This window comes from Aphelocoma coerulescens, chromosome 5, assembly GCF_041296385.1.
Source record: "Aphelocoma coerulescens isolate FSJ_1873_10779 chromosome 5, UR_Acoe_1.0, whole genome shotgun sequence".
Taxonomy (NCBI): domain Eukaryota; kingdom Metazoa; phylum Chordata; class Aves; order Passeriformes; family Corvidae; genus Aphelocoma; species Aphelocoma coerulescens.
In genome coordinates, this window is record NC_091019.1 from 58,159,576 (window position 1) to 58,176,923 (window position 17,348).

A 17,348-nucleotide genomic window follows, 5' to 3' on the forward strand; every position below is an offset into this window, starting at 1 on the left:
TTAGATAAAGTTATTGCCTCTGTTTGAACATTTCCCACTGAATAAATTATGAAGTGAAATTATAATTCTTACTGGAAACAACAACTGAAATTCCTCTTACTAGTCAAAAATAATGAATAAATTTTATAGTAGAGAAGTAATTAAAAGAGGTGAAGTCCACTCAAGATACTAATTTTCTATTTCAACACAGGGAAAAAAATAGAACTTACTCGTGTGCACTTTTTTTATTAGCATGACTTATGCAGAGAAGAGTCCTTCCCAGTCTTCTTTCAGGGCAAGTAACTTGTACCCACTTGTGGCCATCAAAAGAGACATTTATTATTAATTACGGACTGAAAGGCACTAATTGGCTAAGAAAGTAAGGAAGCTTCTCCAAGTGCCATCCACAAACCAAAATGTGCTTACTTGAGACAAGAAAACAACACAGAAACCAGATGCTGCTCCCAGAACATGTTCAGGCTCTGCTGACTTCAGTTGGCATGCCCAATTGCCACAAGAAAATAAACCTCTACATCTGCTTCTGCTGGGCTCTGCAGGCAATTCTTACAAGGGGCCCAGAACAGCATGAAGGCTTCCCTCTGGATTGCTGATTTTAGAAGTTAAAGGGGGAATGTGTGTGACTTGATAGTATTTTCACAATACACATATGTGCTTTCTCAGAAATATGTAACTTGCATTAAACTATGTGAAGTTTTCCCAGTGCTTCCTTTCTCTCTGCTTTGATTGCCAGTTGAAGTTAAAAACATTCATAGCTCCAGTATTTCCAGAAGAAATTTTGAGTATAACACTGTCCAAGAAATAGAGAGATGTTTTATTCCACTAAGTAATCTTGTTAAAAATACATCCAGACTCAGAGGTGGTATCTGTATAGTGGTTGTGAGAACTTCAAGGTAAAAAAGCCATTTCACCACGTGAAAATTAAAGATTTTCTAAATGGCTAATATAACCTGGAATGCAAAATGGCAATAAGAAACTGGTTTGTAAAAGCACCAGAAACTAACAAAAAAACCCCAACCCAGTTTAATCCAAGAGCCCAGAATTTTTACTGCTTTAAACAAGCATATTTGAAAGTCTCTCTCATAATGCCTGGCAAAAGTACGGTATTTTTTTGCATCATGTAAAATATAGAAGATTAATTACAATATTAATGCAAATATTAGCATCTCCTTGAAGAAGCTATTAACTACTGCAAAATGTTCCATTTAGAAAGTGTAATATTTAAAAATCTTTTATAATGGCAAAGCACAATAACATGGGAAACAGTGATAATTAACAATTTAAATATAAACACCCTATGAGAAATCTTTTAATGTTCACCTCACTGAATACCAGTAAGTATCCCTTTCACTTCTAAGAGCTACACTATACTTAGAAAAAAAAAAAGCTGAGGAAACATAGCACTGAACCTGTAACTTCACTCTCCGTTTTCTCCTTTTCATCCACATGGCAAAAGCAGTAAACAGAGTGAGCAGAATTCCTCTTCAACATCAAATAAATTCTTTTCAGATAGACCGTTGCTGGTTTCAGGTCTCCAAATCAGCACAGCTTCATTTTTGAAACAGCATGAAAAACACTGAATCCTTCTCTTGTCGAGATCTAGTTAAATCAATTAGTTTAGAGCACTTCATATTAGTTAAGTCTGCTTGCAATAATTTATATGCAAACACTGCCACAAAAAAAGTCCATCTCAGCCCTTCTCCAAAACCTCAGGCTATGCCAGGCAAAGACAGCGCTGCATTTTCAGTTCTTTAATTCCATCCATGAAGTCAAGACACTCACCTCTCATAACAAACACGAGCCTATCACATTTAAGGTCCAGACCTCCTCCTTTCTCCTGCAGCAAGGGAAACAGACCTCCCCTACAGAACTGACTTCTGAAGGAGGTACTAAAAAGCCAGTACAAATACCTACTCCTCCAGATTCCACAGATTCATTTGCTACATGGTGATACATCAAAGCAGACAGTTTTGCTGAATTGTAAATTTCTTTTCATTGATTCACAGCAGCATTTACACAGGGATGAACTCCTAAATGAAATGCCATAGAGCAAACACTGCATTATTAGGCACTGAAGAAGTATTATGTATATCTCATATAGATAAGAGTAATTTACACCTATATTCACCAATTTCTTAATATTGGCAGGGATCTTAAAAAAATTGTATTTATGTTATTTAACATGCACTTTAAAAGGGCATGATGAAAGACAGAATTTTTAATGAACTCGAGTTTCAGCTTCTGACATCACCCTCCTATTACAAGCTAATATTTTACCATTTGATGATTAATATTTTTGAGACAGGTGAGATGAATAGTACAGTAGTAATTAAATAGTTTGGGAACCAGTTTACAAGCAGCCTCAAAACAAATCATACCTTAGGCATTTAATTAAGGAAATGAATTTCCTTTAATATTTATTTCTACATATTAGTCTTGTCACTCTGAAAATTTATTTTCTCATTCCTCCTTCCTTTCTATGCTGTTGAATATCACAAACTCCTCAGACTACATACTTCTGGGCTATTATGAATGGCTTACTCATTGACAACTCGCAACAGTAAATGAAAAATTGCACCTGAATTCAAAATATTTCTTTGACAAGCACGATGTACTGTAGTCAAGGGATAGAAGCAATAAGGGCAGATTCCAGTGTTTTTTTGCCTTTACTCCCAACAGAAAACTCTCTTTTAAGAGGAATCTAATTATGTCAATATTAAAATAAAAACCCCATGAGACCAACCTTTTGAATAGATCATTTCTTAAAAGATGGCAATTGGGATGTGGTCTGATTTTATGCATTTTTTTGCCTCCATGCTTAACCCATGAAGATACTTATTTTTGATAATTTTCTAAGTTTGCACTAGTAAGAACAGTTATTTTAAAAATAATAACGAAACATACACTAAATCCACACCTGAGACTGTTATGATTTCAAAAAAGCTTTAAAGGAAAAACCAAATATTCAAAAGCTTTATGATTGGCAGTCTCATGCTTTGGTTCAGCAACACCCAGCCACTCAAACAGCCAGTGTAAAGCATAACGTAACCAATTAATTGAAAAAGAAAAGCAGAGTAGTACAAGAACTTACTAATAATTTCCTGCATACTATCTCTTCGGATCTTTTTCTAGGTTTGCAAGAACCACCATGTCATTAACTTCCCTTATCTATTTCTTCCTTCTTTTCAGTTCACACCCATCTCCCACACAAATCTTCTGAAGTTCCCTTCCCAAAACCCTGCACGAGGAACCACAGGTTCAAGTCACTGAAGCATCCTGAAACTGGCCAAGCTCCTTCTCCTGCGTGTATTCTTGTCCACTCAACCATGTACTATGAACTCTCACGTATTTTCTAGTCGTCTTCCTGTCATTTGCCCCCATCACCTCTATCCTTACTCCCTCATTTACTCCTTCTCTTTTTGTACTTTGTTCCACCACTTTGTTCCTCTCTTGTCACAGTCAGAAATGAATCTGAGGTTAAAGCACCAATTGCCAAGGTCAATGTAACTTAAAATGTGAACAGGATGCAGAGAGTCAAGAAAGTCTGTGCCTTAGCTTCTACTGTGGAGCCCAGAAGAGCTGGTTCTGACTTTGGCCATCAAAAGGGCAACCCATAGTGTTTTTTCTTGTATCCCACTACTTTCAACCATCTATTTATTAAAAAGTCAATAAAGAGCAGCTACTGAAGATAATGCAGCAGATACCCCACCTTGCAGCCCAGCTACACTGTTTATTCTTTATATAGGCTGCCACTCTAAAACTTGTACAGATAAGGAACATTTTGGCCACATGACCTTTATAGCCAAACAAAAAACCAAACCACAACTTTCTCTGAAGTCCTCCAACCTCCCTTCTTATGATGGTAAAAGTAACCTCAAGGAGAAAAAATGTGAAAGAAACTCTCTTTATCCAAACAGGGACAACACCAGTATATCAAAGGCTGGGGGGGTACACACACCCATCACCAAACCAAAACCCCAACCTCCCCCCCCCAACACCACAGTACTATTAGGGGCAGAAACTGCAACAGAGAGAAAAAAATCCAAGAAGCAACAACTTTGAGCTCATGAAAGAACTTATGCCCCCCCATGTGAGATTCATTTAGGAGACACACAGTTTTGCCATGGCAAAAAGAAAACATCTTCACTACCCCAATAGGAGAGGACAGCAGAGGCCAGAAAGATACTGCAAGTTGCTCCTGAGAAGGCTTAAAATGGCTACATGGAAATGCAAAGTAAATACTTTGGTTTTACTACACACAGTGAAAGACTCAGCTTTCCATGATCCATAGCAGTTTTAAGTTGCTAGTACTTCCTAGGGGACAGGAGGGAATACAAAACTCATCTCCAGACTAGAGATTTACCTTTGCAGAGCTGTCAAACCCCATAAATCTACAGAGCTACATGACAAACAGAACTGACAGGTCTGGAACTAGGTATATGAGCATGTGGGCAAAAAGGGAGTGAAGTGTGTTATATAAACAAGCATTTTCCCAGAATAAAGCAGAATGACAACCATAAAATGAAAAGGGGTCGGTTAGAGTGCTCTCCAGCCAGTGAATTCCAGACTGGGACCAGGGCTCTGACAATTCTCAGCCTCCCCAAACCATGGAGCTGTCACCACTGTGGGCCATCCGCATATTTCTTCCCCTGTGCAGCATTTACAGCAAAGGAACAGCAACTGTGGCTGAAGAACTCCAAACTGCCAGGGCAAGAAAGAAAGGAACAGCCTGCTTTTCCTGCTGAACCTACCAAAAGACTTCCTAATTCTCCAATGCTAATGTGGACATGAGCAGCAGAAACCCGGACGTGCACCATCTTTGCCTTATGCTGCATTAACATAAGTTTGGGGGAGGCTCTGAAAAGCCCACTTGGCAACAAAGCTTTAAGGGCTGCTAGTGAGAATATCCTACACACACCTTTGGTGCCTGTCCTTGGCACAACAGTAGTGATAAGGAAAACAGATGGAAGATACCTGAGTTTATTATGCCAGTCCTGCATCAGATAGGTGAAAAGTACGTGGCCTCCTTATGCTCTCTGAGGTCTATAAAGGAGATGGAGCATCTGCTGAAGATTAGTGATTCTGACCTCCGTACATTTCTGAAATATATTGACCCTATGTATCATCAAATTCAAGAATTTTAATAGATTTTTGACCACATTTTCCATAAAACCTGATCTTAGTGACATGCTCAACAAAGATAACTTGAAAATCCTTCATCTAAACTCATGTGCAATGCTATAAAAAAGACAAAAGAAAGTATCTGTTTTTATTTAAAATGAAATAGAGTTTTTGCTGATCTTGACATGGATGACATTATTTCCAGTTTAGTGGCTTTATCCACAGCTCAGCCGTGCATTTTTTTAATTGGGTCAGAAACATGCCGATAGCAGAAATCCATTTTAAAGAATCCAATGACAATAGCACGTGCCTTTTTTTAGCTTAATGGAAATGAACAAGCTAATTATACCCAGAAAAGATACCCAGAATACTGGGAATAAAGAAAACTCTACCTAGTGTGTGCTATCTCATGATAATAAAATAATCCTGAAATTAACATCACAAACAGAATCAGATAATTTTACTTCCAAATGCTATTATAAAATATTATTCTATCATGCAAATAAATACACTAACAGTTTCTTACAATAAAGTTGCTTCAACTGCATCACACAGCTTGCTGAAAAATGTCACATTATCTACAGTTGATAAAAATCTTAACCTCTCTCAATCTATACTATCTTGTTAGTAATTCCTCCAACTTGCTGATGGTTGAGTCACTCCATAACAAAATGTTTAAAGTCTACTCAGTATAAGCTACAGACTCCAGATTTCTTGTTTTCCCATATTACTTTCTTAGTAAGGCTGCTATTTTAAGCAGAACAGCTAAGAAAAGGCAGAACTTAACAAAAATTAAAACAATGTTAAAATAGGTTTTCAAAATTAGAAATGGATTTAAGCATATATTGAACATCTGCTACATCTGAAATAGACTGCTTCTAAATTACTTCTAGGAAAGTAGCATCTGAAACTTGCTTATTTAAAGCAGTACTTTCTTCCTTGTCCTTGCAGCCACTTTTAAACAGCCACAAAAATCTTAAGCATGTTTATATTAATTTTAGTGTTGGCTAAAATACCCAGTAGCTGATTTTAATTAAAACATCAACCTCATACTCCTAAAAAAAGGTTCTTAAAAGAGATAACGCATTCTTGTTGAAATATCAGTTATGCATAAAATCTCAGACCTTTTTACAACTGCAGTCCTTTTACTCATAGTGATTTTGAGTAATAGACAAGTTACAATACACGTTGAAAATACACTGCTTAGATCCTTTAGAAATAGCCTTGGAACTATATTTTTCTGGGTCTTTTCTAAAAGCAACAGCTTATTCTGATGGGATTGCTAAAGGTGATTAAGATGCACTTATCATTAGTCTGAATAACATGTTTAGCACCAATTTTGCGTTTATTCTTCCCTTAAGTAATTGTTTCGATATGAAGTTTTTCTGTAGTGATGTAATATTGTTCATATGAGAACAGTATAATAAAACATTTCTAAAACACAAAAGCACTGAAAATAAGTATCCTGTAACTGAAAGATATGTTGTGACCTTACTGTAAGACTTCCCACAAAACCAAACTGTCAAAAGCAAAAGTTGACCATGACATTAGGAAGTAACAAGCTTTTGATAAGGTCTTAAAATGTAAGAAGGATAGCAAATGCATGTAAGAAAATCTGATTAACTAAGAATTTCAATTCAGAGATAAGGAGTTACAAAACCTGAGCTGGTATGCATTCCGGTCATGTGACAACTAAACCCACAATCATTTAAATTAAGAGTGCGAAAGCTACACAGCACTTAAATAACATGTGCACCAAAGTGTAAAACTAACAAATTTTGAAAAGTAATTAATTACCTGGTCACTATTTTCCCATGAAATTGCAAGAGAGCACATCTTTATTTCGCAGCACTGCCCATCAGCTGTAAACCTTTGCGATGCTTCAACACGCTTCAGCTCCATCTTTCCGCTATTTTCTGTCTACACTACTGGTTTAACAGTTTGTTGTGAACAAGCCAAATCAACAACCCTGCACATCTTACAAGTTCCTGCATGGTTTTTTGGCTCAGTGCAATCAATAGTAGGTAGGATGCCTTTTAATCCTACTCTATATGGGATAAAGGTTTCCCCGAACTCTTTATCGATATGAAAAGCTGTCTCTCTGCATTCATCAGCAATCAGCTAACGGAAAAGGCGAGTGGATTTTGCCAGCAGTAAAAGACCTAATCACGGCAAGATCAAGCCAGCTGTCAACTATAATCAGCTTGATTCATTGCACTTTTCATATTCAATGGAAAATGTTGAGCAATACACAGTTCTTTTGCAGTTATCAGGTTAAACTGAAAATGTAAGAATATAGACAATTTAGCTTTAAAAACACAAGGATTATTTGTTCCTTTGTATTTCTGTAGCATTAACAATGCTGGGCCAAAACTGAATACCAAAGAGATCAGGAAAATCATTGGGTTTTGTATGTAATTTTACTGTTTAAAGTGACAGCAAACCATACTACCTGAAACTTAACAGAGTTTCTTTATTAACAGAGACTGCCTAAAATAAAAAGTAAACAGTACAGTCAGAATAGATACCACAATCTTATGCAAATAACCTTTCCAGTGTTTGCTATTTGCTTTTCCCTACATAATTCAGCTTTTTCTTAAATCTTGCATGCAACAAGATGAATACATGAGCCACCAATAAAGCTAAAGCATGTGTGCAATAGCATAAATCAAGAATCTGCAAGCCAGAGAAGACTGGAACAAGCCAAAACCTAGACCTAAGGGTTTTTAAATATTAAACATTACAGAAAATACTAAACCCCATTAACAATTTCTTATGTATCTACAAATCAGGATATTGTAGAAGATAAAACCCCAAAACACAAAAAGCTGTAATTTACCTTGTCAAACTCAGGAATGACATGCAAGTTCACCCTCTCTTCCTTCTTTCAAGAAAATAATTCGAGCATGATTCAGTGCACTTACACAAGAGATCCAGCCAAATGGGTCTCCATAAGGACACTGAAGAACTCTATATTCAAGCACAATACAGTGACTAATCCAGCTGAATAAAGAACAGGCTTATTTTTAGCAAGCGAGTAAAGGTATGAGCTGTAGAGTAAGATCGTCCACTAGGAATACGAGAAGAAGAACAAGCTCAACTCCCTTGCTCCTAAATTAGCTAGAGGGACTTTCATTTCTCTCAGCTTTGATCTGAGGAAGACTGCAGGGGGAACAAACTTAACAACAATTAGATCTGGAGGCAGCTGCAGAAACAACAGAGAAATGGAAAGGTTCACTCGCCTGGGAAAAACATGCAGGTGGGAAATAGGTATGCCTGGTGTCCAGAGGCGAGATGGACGGGAAACTGAATGAACAAGTCAGTGAACATGGAAAGGTGCATCAGAGAAAGGAGGCCACAGCAGCACTGCATAAGAAACACCACAGAGACCATGGAAAAGATGAGAGAAAACACTGATCTGCAAACGACACAGCTACATAAAAGACAGAGCTCGAAAGGTGAACTGAAAATGAATAGCTGGCATTGCATGGAGCAGAAGTGTGTCCTGCTCTGAACTGAAAGCCACTCAGAGACAGAGCAACAGTCCAAACTCTCAAACTTTCACATTTAACCTCTCGGAGCCATGCACTGAATTTCATAACCTGTCTCCTGTAAAGATCTGCAGAAATAAAGGAAAGGACAAGTCCCATCTTCCTTAAAATAACTGGATATTAAAATATTTGGCTTAACTAAAAATTATACTAATGTGACTGCAAAGGGATACAGCTGTGACAAAGGGCACTGAAGTTTACAGTCCAGGTGCAAGGGCTGCACAGCAACACTTCAGAAAAATAACAAGTCTTTCAGTAAGGTTTACTTTATGAGTTAATGTGTGTAATGTTATGTCAGCTGAAACACTCATTCTGAATTGTTCTAACTTTATATAAGGGCCAAGCAGCTCAGGATTTCTATGTGCAGTGACAACTGGAAGCAATTCTTCATATGCTTCATTTAGTTAGAAATCTAGCTTAAAGAGTGAATTGTATTGCTCCATGTCCACAACACAAACATAGGAAAATAAATACCATAGTTAGGGGTTGAACAAACATACAGACTTCTCCTCCCTGTCCCATGGATATCTGCAACTAAGTATTGCTGTAAAACTGCAAAGCCATGAGTGAGGAAAAGCAAAGCTAGACCTGCAAAAACAGGAACTAGAGGTAGAGATACAGTAAGTGGTGCAGTTTAGGTACTTTCTCCTTTGCAAAATGGGAACCCATCTGGTAGTTGTCATGGACTAGGAAACCACATATTCAGTGCCTATAACTTGTTGAACAGAACTTCTCTTTGAGCCCAGAAGAGCAGCAGAACTACAAAATCTGTACACTGCCGAGTGAGTGTGTGTAAATGTCTGTGTAACACAAGTCTGTATACTGTGACTCTCATATCCACGGCCATCTAGATAGATATCTGGCATCTAGACTGATGGAGATTAAAATTTATGTAAATATATGGAGAAGACAGAGAGGAAAACAGTTCTTTGACAATGTTCCAAGTAGGTTCCAAGAATGTTTCCTGGTCCCAACTAGTCAAACAATCCTTAGATTCCTCAAACCAAATTAAGTCAGATGTTAAAAGTGAGTATTAGTCATAAACTAATGCTATCATAATTAAAATTGTAACAGGAAAATAATCACAAAGTAAGTGCAATGAAACTGATGAAATTATTCTCATAAAATCTAAAAATCTAGTAACTTTGTCCATTATGGACTGAAATATATTTGAGATTGCACAGGACAAGTCAAAACACTGTTTATGACATTCCAAATCCAAGAAAGATGTGATTCTGCCTAAAAAGTTTAAAAGAGGCCTCAGAGGGAGATATGAGGTCAAGAGCATTTGAATTCCCTACAGTTTCACAGAAATTCTTTCTGTGAGATCACAGAAAGTCTTGTGGAGACACTACAAACTATCATCCCCTACATAACTATCCCTTACTGAGGTGTGAAAAGACTCGGATTTCTAGTCCAGCAAGAATTCAAAAGCTATTTATATGTATTAAAATTAGCTTTACACTGTAATATTTTTTTCTGCTTCCTAATTTAATTTTTTTCCCTTAAATCCTTTAGTTGGATTAGTTTTTCTATCTTTTTCAAGAGCAACATACTGCCAGCTGTCTGGAAAATGCTTCAGACAGACTTTAAGAACTGTTATCAGTCTCTGGAGAATCCAAACTATTAACTCTGACCTAGGAACTGAACTAGGAATTTGATGGTGCAGAAGGCTGCTGTAGGGACAGCAAGGCTTCCCTCTCTGACAGGTAAACAATTTCCAGAATCTATGTCTTACACGAGGGAACACCTCTGACAGCAGGAGTGGCAGATAAAATAATTTTTTGTCTCTCTAACAAAAACAACAGAGAAAGTTTCAGCAGAAAACTGGGAAAACTTGAATCTGATTTAACTACTCTTTTACTAGAAGGTCAAAATGTTCCAAGAAGTTTGTATGAATATTGCTTCAGAAAAAATACTTTTCTGCAAACTGTTAGAATTCTTTATGCCTAAATTGTTTAAAATCATCTTTTAATGGAATTATTTGCTTTGACTTTGCTATGAGACCCCTGAATCAAGATTTCAAGAGTGACGTAGTTTTTTGTTCATTTCAAACAAATTTGACTAAAACCTGTCTTATATGAATGGCAGCCCTTTCCAAGCACATTGTTAAATGTTATAAACAGAGTGCTTAATACTTACAGGCTTATATTAAATTGAATTTGCAGCTCAGCTTTGAAGAACAACTTCTATCCAGACTAAGCTCTTTATCCTTCAATAGTTTAAATGAGAAACTTCAAGCAAGTACATATAATGTATTTTTCATCTGAGTTTATTACTTCTGTTAATCATCTGACTTGTTTACCTTTTTTCCTCACAATTAGATTTTGTTGTATCTTTGCCTGACAGGTTAAGGAAACCTTTAATTATTTTGTCTGTTGCAAGAATACTTGTAAATGCCCCCCCAATGACAAAATGTACATTAGATGTTTAATGCCTTTTTATCTGGTCACACTAACATGAATCAAATGGTTAAAACTAATGAACAATATATAATTCTATTCAAGGATTTTGGCACCACTTGTAAATCCATCTAATCTCTAACCACAGAATGGGACAAGTCACACCACAGGCACTCAAAAGCAGCGTAGCTTTACTGCTGTCATGATGGAGTGGAATACAGAGACTGCATCAGAGGGTATCTACCCTCTATCAGCAAGTGTACACCCTCTGAAATTAAATCAGTACTATGAAAATCTGCCTTGTGTATACACGTATGCAGAAGTGACTGTTAATGGAACTTCCATAAGAATTCCCTCAGTGTAAGGGATACTAAAACAGCTGGACTACCAGTTGTAATTTCTGCTAAAAGCCTGATTTGAGACACTTTTACAGAAATAGTGAAGATGAGTTCTGTTATTCAATCAGCACAAAACTTTAACACTCAACTTTATCTACCGGTCACAGCTTCAAGACTAAGAAAATTTGCAGGAGTGTGTGTCTCCAGTTTGGGATGATGGTGAAGATCTTTTCCTCCACACAAATTTCTTTTACACTAATGTTAACACAAATTCTGTAGTGAGATAAAATGAGGTTCCACTTTGTATTTCTTGGCAAAGACTTCAGTCAACATCCATTAGGAAAAAAGCTTATTGATATTACTCTCTCTAAATTGAAGGAGCAATTTTTGAAACAGCAAAAGTAAGTTAGAAAGAAAATGGCACAGGAGACCACAAACTGACATTTTATGCTCCTCAAGTAAATGACAGGGAATAAAAATAATTTATATTTAAATAATATTATTTTATACCTATAGATAAGCAACTACAGCAAATGAGTATTTCTTCATATACACACTGTTTTCATTACACTAATCTACTTTTATTCAGTCCAATACATTTGACTTCTGTCATGTTCCTGTACCACATTCTTTTTTCCCCCCTGAGCTACATCTGTTTTCCTGTTTCCTGATCTCCAAGAAATTTCTGGGTTATCTGATTACCTTTTCATCTGGACAACTGTCATCATCCAGTCAGTGCTCTTTCTGGGAGAGCAACATCTGATCCACGTCTCCTGTCAAGGGCTGGCAGCTGCACCGGGATGGGGCTCCCCAGTCCCTCTCCTGTCTGCCACTGACCCCCAGTGGTTTCACCTATATTTGCTCTACCTCACTGTTCACAGGCTGCTGCTGCTACTATGGAATGATGCTTGGATCATGCTAGGACATCTGGAAGCAAACAAGACCCAGCACTTGGATGACCACTGTTTCACAGCCACCAATCACAGAATCAAAGAATGATTCAGGCAGAAAGGAGTCTCTAGAAGTCATCTGGTTCAATATGCCCTGATTGGAGCAGTTCAGACTGCTCAGGACTTTATTCAGCTAGATCAAAATTCCACAGACTCTGAACAGTCTGTTCCAATGTCTGTTACTCTCAATGATAAAACATTTTTCCCCATATTTATTTAGAATTCCCCTTGTTACAACTTGCATTCAGATCCAACTAGCTCAGTCACACAAATAAAAAAAAAAGGAAGAGGAAGAAGAGGCAGCTGCTCTCAGAGAAGAGAATCCCTCCTGAGACACTGTCCAATCTCCCTGGCGAAAGGAAATGTTTAGTTACGTAAGTCTGATCTTCACGCATCTATACCTTTGTGTACTGAAAGGGATCAGGTCCCGATTACAGCGTAATTCCACTTCCAAGAAAAAAAGTTGTAAACAAAAAGCAAACCCCAAAAGGTCACCTCCAGAATAAGAGCACTTGCCAATTCACAAAACCTCACAGAGTTTTCCTTTAGACTTTGTTATGCAGAATACAAAGCTCCCAGATGAGTACTTACAGGTAAGCATTCTTTTTACAACAATGCATGTTTCACTGCTTGAAGAGACTTAGCCTATTCTATTTTTAACTTGAAAGATAATCTAATTAAATTTAAGCATTTACATAATGTGATTTTAAGCTAACCATTATTTAAATAATTGCTGATCAAGCAGATATAGTTTCAAAGAACAAACACAAAAAAATCTTACTGCATATGACAAAATGCCAATTAATAGAATTATCTAAATTTAATTGGACAGATTGTCCAAAATTTTTCCGATAAATAAAACTAACATTCATCTTAAAATAAATAAATAAAACTAACATTCATCTTAAAAGTTTTCTGTGCATGTCAAACTTACAGCTCTACCCAATATTAAGCAAAAAATCAACTATTTCATCATTAAAGCAGCACACATAATAAAAATATACCTGAATGCAGAGTGTTTGGTAAGATTTGAGCTGTCTTCAATGTTCCATTGGTTTGTGTTGATTTTAGGGCCAGTCTAACATTCAGCATGCCAGCAACAATAAATAAGCCTAATGCATTACGTAAGTGTAAGCTGATTAAATCCTTGATCCTGAAGCCACCTCTTTTTCCCCCCTCCCCCTCTAATTCAAAACTTAGCACAATTGAAAATCTTAGTTTTAAACACTTCCAAAACCTAATTTGTGCCATTTTTAGCATAAAACCCACTACAGTTTCACATTACTATAACACCTTCAGGTTTTAGTCTTCTATTTCAATAAACTTGTTATTTAATACACTTTATTTCCTAAACCTGGTAAAAGTCCTTTTTAAAGTGATCAGTTCCCTAACAAATTTTAATTTTGCGGCCAACTTTTGGGATTTAAAAAAAGAAAAAAAACCAAAAAACTGAATGGCATGAAGATAGCAGTGTTACTCAAGTTACCAAGTCTGAGCTTTACCTATAAAAACTCACAGGAAATTCAAATCAGTACAGATATGCTATCATAAAGCTTAGCCCTGCCAAGAAGTGAGATTTTAAGGCGTGCCAGTCCTAATTTCCAAATATAGTATATCTCAAATGTAGTATATGAGCTACAACCCCCATGGAGGAGTAGATCAGGGGAGGTCATGAAAGAGTTATGTTCCCCCAGCACTTTTAAGCACCATGATCTCACTACATTGTCAATATGACAATAGCAGCTGGATAAACGGATCCATGCAGCACAGGATATCAGCCAGTGCTCTCTACAGAAAAGGAACGTAGAAAGCAATACATGATTAACTGGTTTGAATAGGGGAAAAAATTCCTTCCCCTAGGTCCACATGCCATACACAAAACAAGCTGCAAAGGGAGCTGAAAACTGACTGAACAACTCTGTTGCTACATGGGAGTGTGTGTGAATTTTAGATGTTAATTATCAGGCAGTATACAAGCACAAAACTGTTGAATCTGCACAATTATTTTTAACATTTATGGGGTTTTTTTATTTAAGACTTCCCGGCTTGAAAAAACTGATTTGTTTGCTTTTAAACTTCAAGTATTATTTTACTCTGAGAAAGAGTCATATGCACATTTGTAAAGTGACAGTGCTTCATAGAGACAATATAACTATGAATTGGTGAGGTCAAATGTTTTTACTGAAATTTGAAAATGTTTAAAAATAGCTAACTATAGCTAGAGTATCCTGGTAAAGGCAGCAGAATGGTCCTGAGCAAATGAGAACAGACTATGCTTTGCAGAATCTTCATTAGTGTTGAGGATGAGATGAGAGAAAACAGTAAGGAGAGCTTCAGCTCAGGAGTAGAAGGTTTTTAAGCCATGGTAGTTTTGAAAGAGATATACTGTGTTTTATGTGTAAAAGAGAAAATGTTCAAGCCAGGAGTCACAGGTGGCCTATGGTATGTAATTTGTATTTTAAATTAGAAACCTAGTAATATATTAGTTTAAAAAACTCCATGGGTAGAAATTAATCAAGTGCATAAAAACAGTATAAAAAGATGGCTCTGAGGGGTATGTATGCTCTTCTACCAGCATCTGAAAACATCCCGATCCACAGATATATCCTCATGTTTCAACATATAAGGGAATGTCATGAATCAGTCCCAGTGAGATAAATCAAAGACAAGACGTGTGGACAGGCAATAAAAGTGTGAAAGAATAATGTGGCTTGGTTTTACTTCACACAGAAGGAATAAAACAGATTAGAACATGAATTAATAAGACTCTGGGGCTTCTCGTATCACATAATTTCTTTCTAGACAGATAATTCAGAGTAGTTGATGAAAAAGACACATTGTACCATTCACTTTCTAACAAAATCAAAACAAAACCAAGATCAATATTTTTTTTCCCCAGTTCCCATCATTATACACCTTGAAAAGTAATAATTTTTAAAACACAAAGTATTTGAGTGGTGTTGATCCAAACCTTTAGGATTTATTACATACCCCATTCTCTGTACGTTTCTCCACAGGTATATTTATGCCATTTCTTTGATTTTGGGCTTGACGTCCACCTAAAAGTAAAGTATCACTCTTAGTGCAAAGTTCAGTTTTCAAAACAAATTGTTTTCAGTCTTGAGTCTTTTCTTGAATGTTCTGAGAATTCTGTTCAAGAATTTGTATGAAACTTTTACCTGTGGATTTTTATTCTGATAGTTCCAACTCTTTCTTGCTGAAGTTACTTTTTGTAAGCAGTGAATCAGCAGAAATAAAGCTTTTACTTTACAGACTTCCTCAGTTAAAAGTACAGACATGCAGCTCTATTTTCCTAACTTCTCTTTGGGCAAAGATGTCCTGAAGGGCAATGTACTCAAGTTTTATAATTTGTGCCTATGAGAAGCAATAGCTTCAACTGAACACATCATAAATTAATACAGTAGAGGAAGCTTTTCTAATTTCTAACTTATAAACAACTTCAATCTACAAATTGATCCATAGATCAATGACGAATTAAAAAGCATTGCATGCATGGTTCAGAAATAATGCTTTCCTTATACACTGAAATTCTTTGGCTTTAGGTGTATCTTAAATTTCTTAACATACTTTATATTTGTATTGCCCAAAGGATAGCTGGCTATTTTACAAAGTACCTAATTAATACAAAATTCCCTCACACATTTTTGGGTCTGCTACTTCTGCATTCAAAACAAGCAGGAACCACTTAAAAATAAGAGAAGAAACCTCAGCTGAAAGCAGGAAGGACTCAGCAAAGACTTGAAATCCTGTTGTTAAAAGTAGTCAGATTAGTTGAATGAGTCAGGATAATCTGGGCATGCAAACACACCTCACTGAGACACCTTTCCTGTCCTTCAGACAGTCTGACAGCCATTAAGTCTATAATGCACAGCCTCAAAACTCTCTCATAGATTAAGTACAGTCTACACCAGTAAGCTCAGAAAACTAAAACACTTCTTTATTTTTAATACAGTCTTTAAAGAAAGCCCACTTCATAGGGCACTGTTTCATATAAAGGCTTCTCCTATAGAACCAAGCAGACCAGCAACTTTTCAGGATGTAAATTATCACCACTATTAAATATATCTGCATGAAGTTCTGAGAAAGTAAAGGCACTGAAACCACTGCCAGTGATATCTGGCAGATTTGAGTTTTTAAAGGAGGCAAAGGAATTTATCAAGTCTTTCTCTGTGCAACTGAAAGAACAGGAGGTCAAAAAGAACCATTTCACCCACTCAAAATGTAGGGACTTTCTCTCAATAAGAAAAAACTACATCAAGTCTCTAATATCCACCAACTTTTTTGGATCCGAATTAAGCAAAATACAAATGGATTTTGCTATTACTCAACAGACCAGCAGAAATTATTCTAAAGAAGAGAACTGGAGAACAAGAATAAAGGTGCCCCTGAGGAAGGTTCAAAATGGCTTAGGTATAAGGAAGTTGTATTACATATAACCACTGAAGTTCACTGAATGAACTGAAAACAAAACTCATTTCAGAAATCTTTTAAATCTGTTTCAGTAACAGCACTACAGGATAAATATACTTACTCTGTTCATTGTTTTCAGCTGGTGACTCTTCATGACGAAGAAAAAATTTCACCTCTTCCCTGCGGGGCCCCCACTTCTGTAGGTGGTCATACATCATGTGGTCAAAGGGTATGGGCCGCTCTAAAAGTACAAGACCAAAAAACCTCATCACAACTCCTTAAAATCAAGCAGGGTTATACAAAACTTTTATTAATGATCAGAATGTCCTTTTTGGTAGCAATTCAATATATCCAATATATTTTTGTCTTACACGAAGTCTAAAAAACAGGCACCAGCAGACATTGGATGTATGGTATTAAAAGCTGGCCTGTTACTGTAACACAGCACTACAGAACCAGCTTGCAAAACCATACCAGTGTTCAGGAACCCTAACTTAGGAAATAGCACTTTGCTCCCCATCATCACCAGATGGGCAATCTGTTCTATTATTAAAATGA

At 36.6% G+C, this 17,348-nt stretch overlaps 1 protein-coding gene across 6 annotated transcripts in view; it reads right to left on the bottom strand.

Annotated features, from left to right (window-relative positions):
- PPP1R13B (protein phosphatase 1 regulatory subunit 13B) overlaps window positions 1–17,348 on the bottom strand; it is a 69,369-nt gene that overhangs the window by 20,221 nt on the left and 31,800 nt on the right. For 5 of the 6 annotated variants that reach the window (XM_069018379.1, XM_069018381.1, XM_069018378.1 and 2 more), the window contains exons 3-4: window positions 16,912–17,031; window positions 15,351–15,418 (exon numbers count right to left, since the gene is read on the bottom strand). In XM_069018379.1, the coding sequence (XP_068874480.1) occupies window positions 15,351–15,418; window positions 16,912–17,031 (188 nt within the window). Of the gene's footprint in view, window positions 1–1,406; window positions 1,628–15,350; window positions 15,419–16,911; window positions 17,032–17,348 lie in introns of those variants that run through there. The other variant, XM_069018382.1, reaches the window with a different exon arrangement.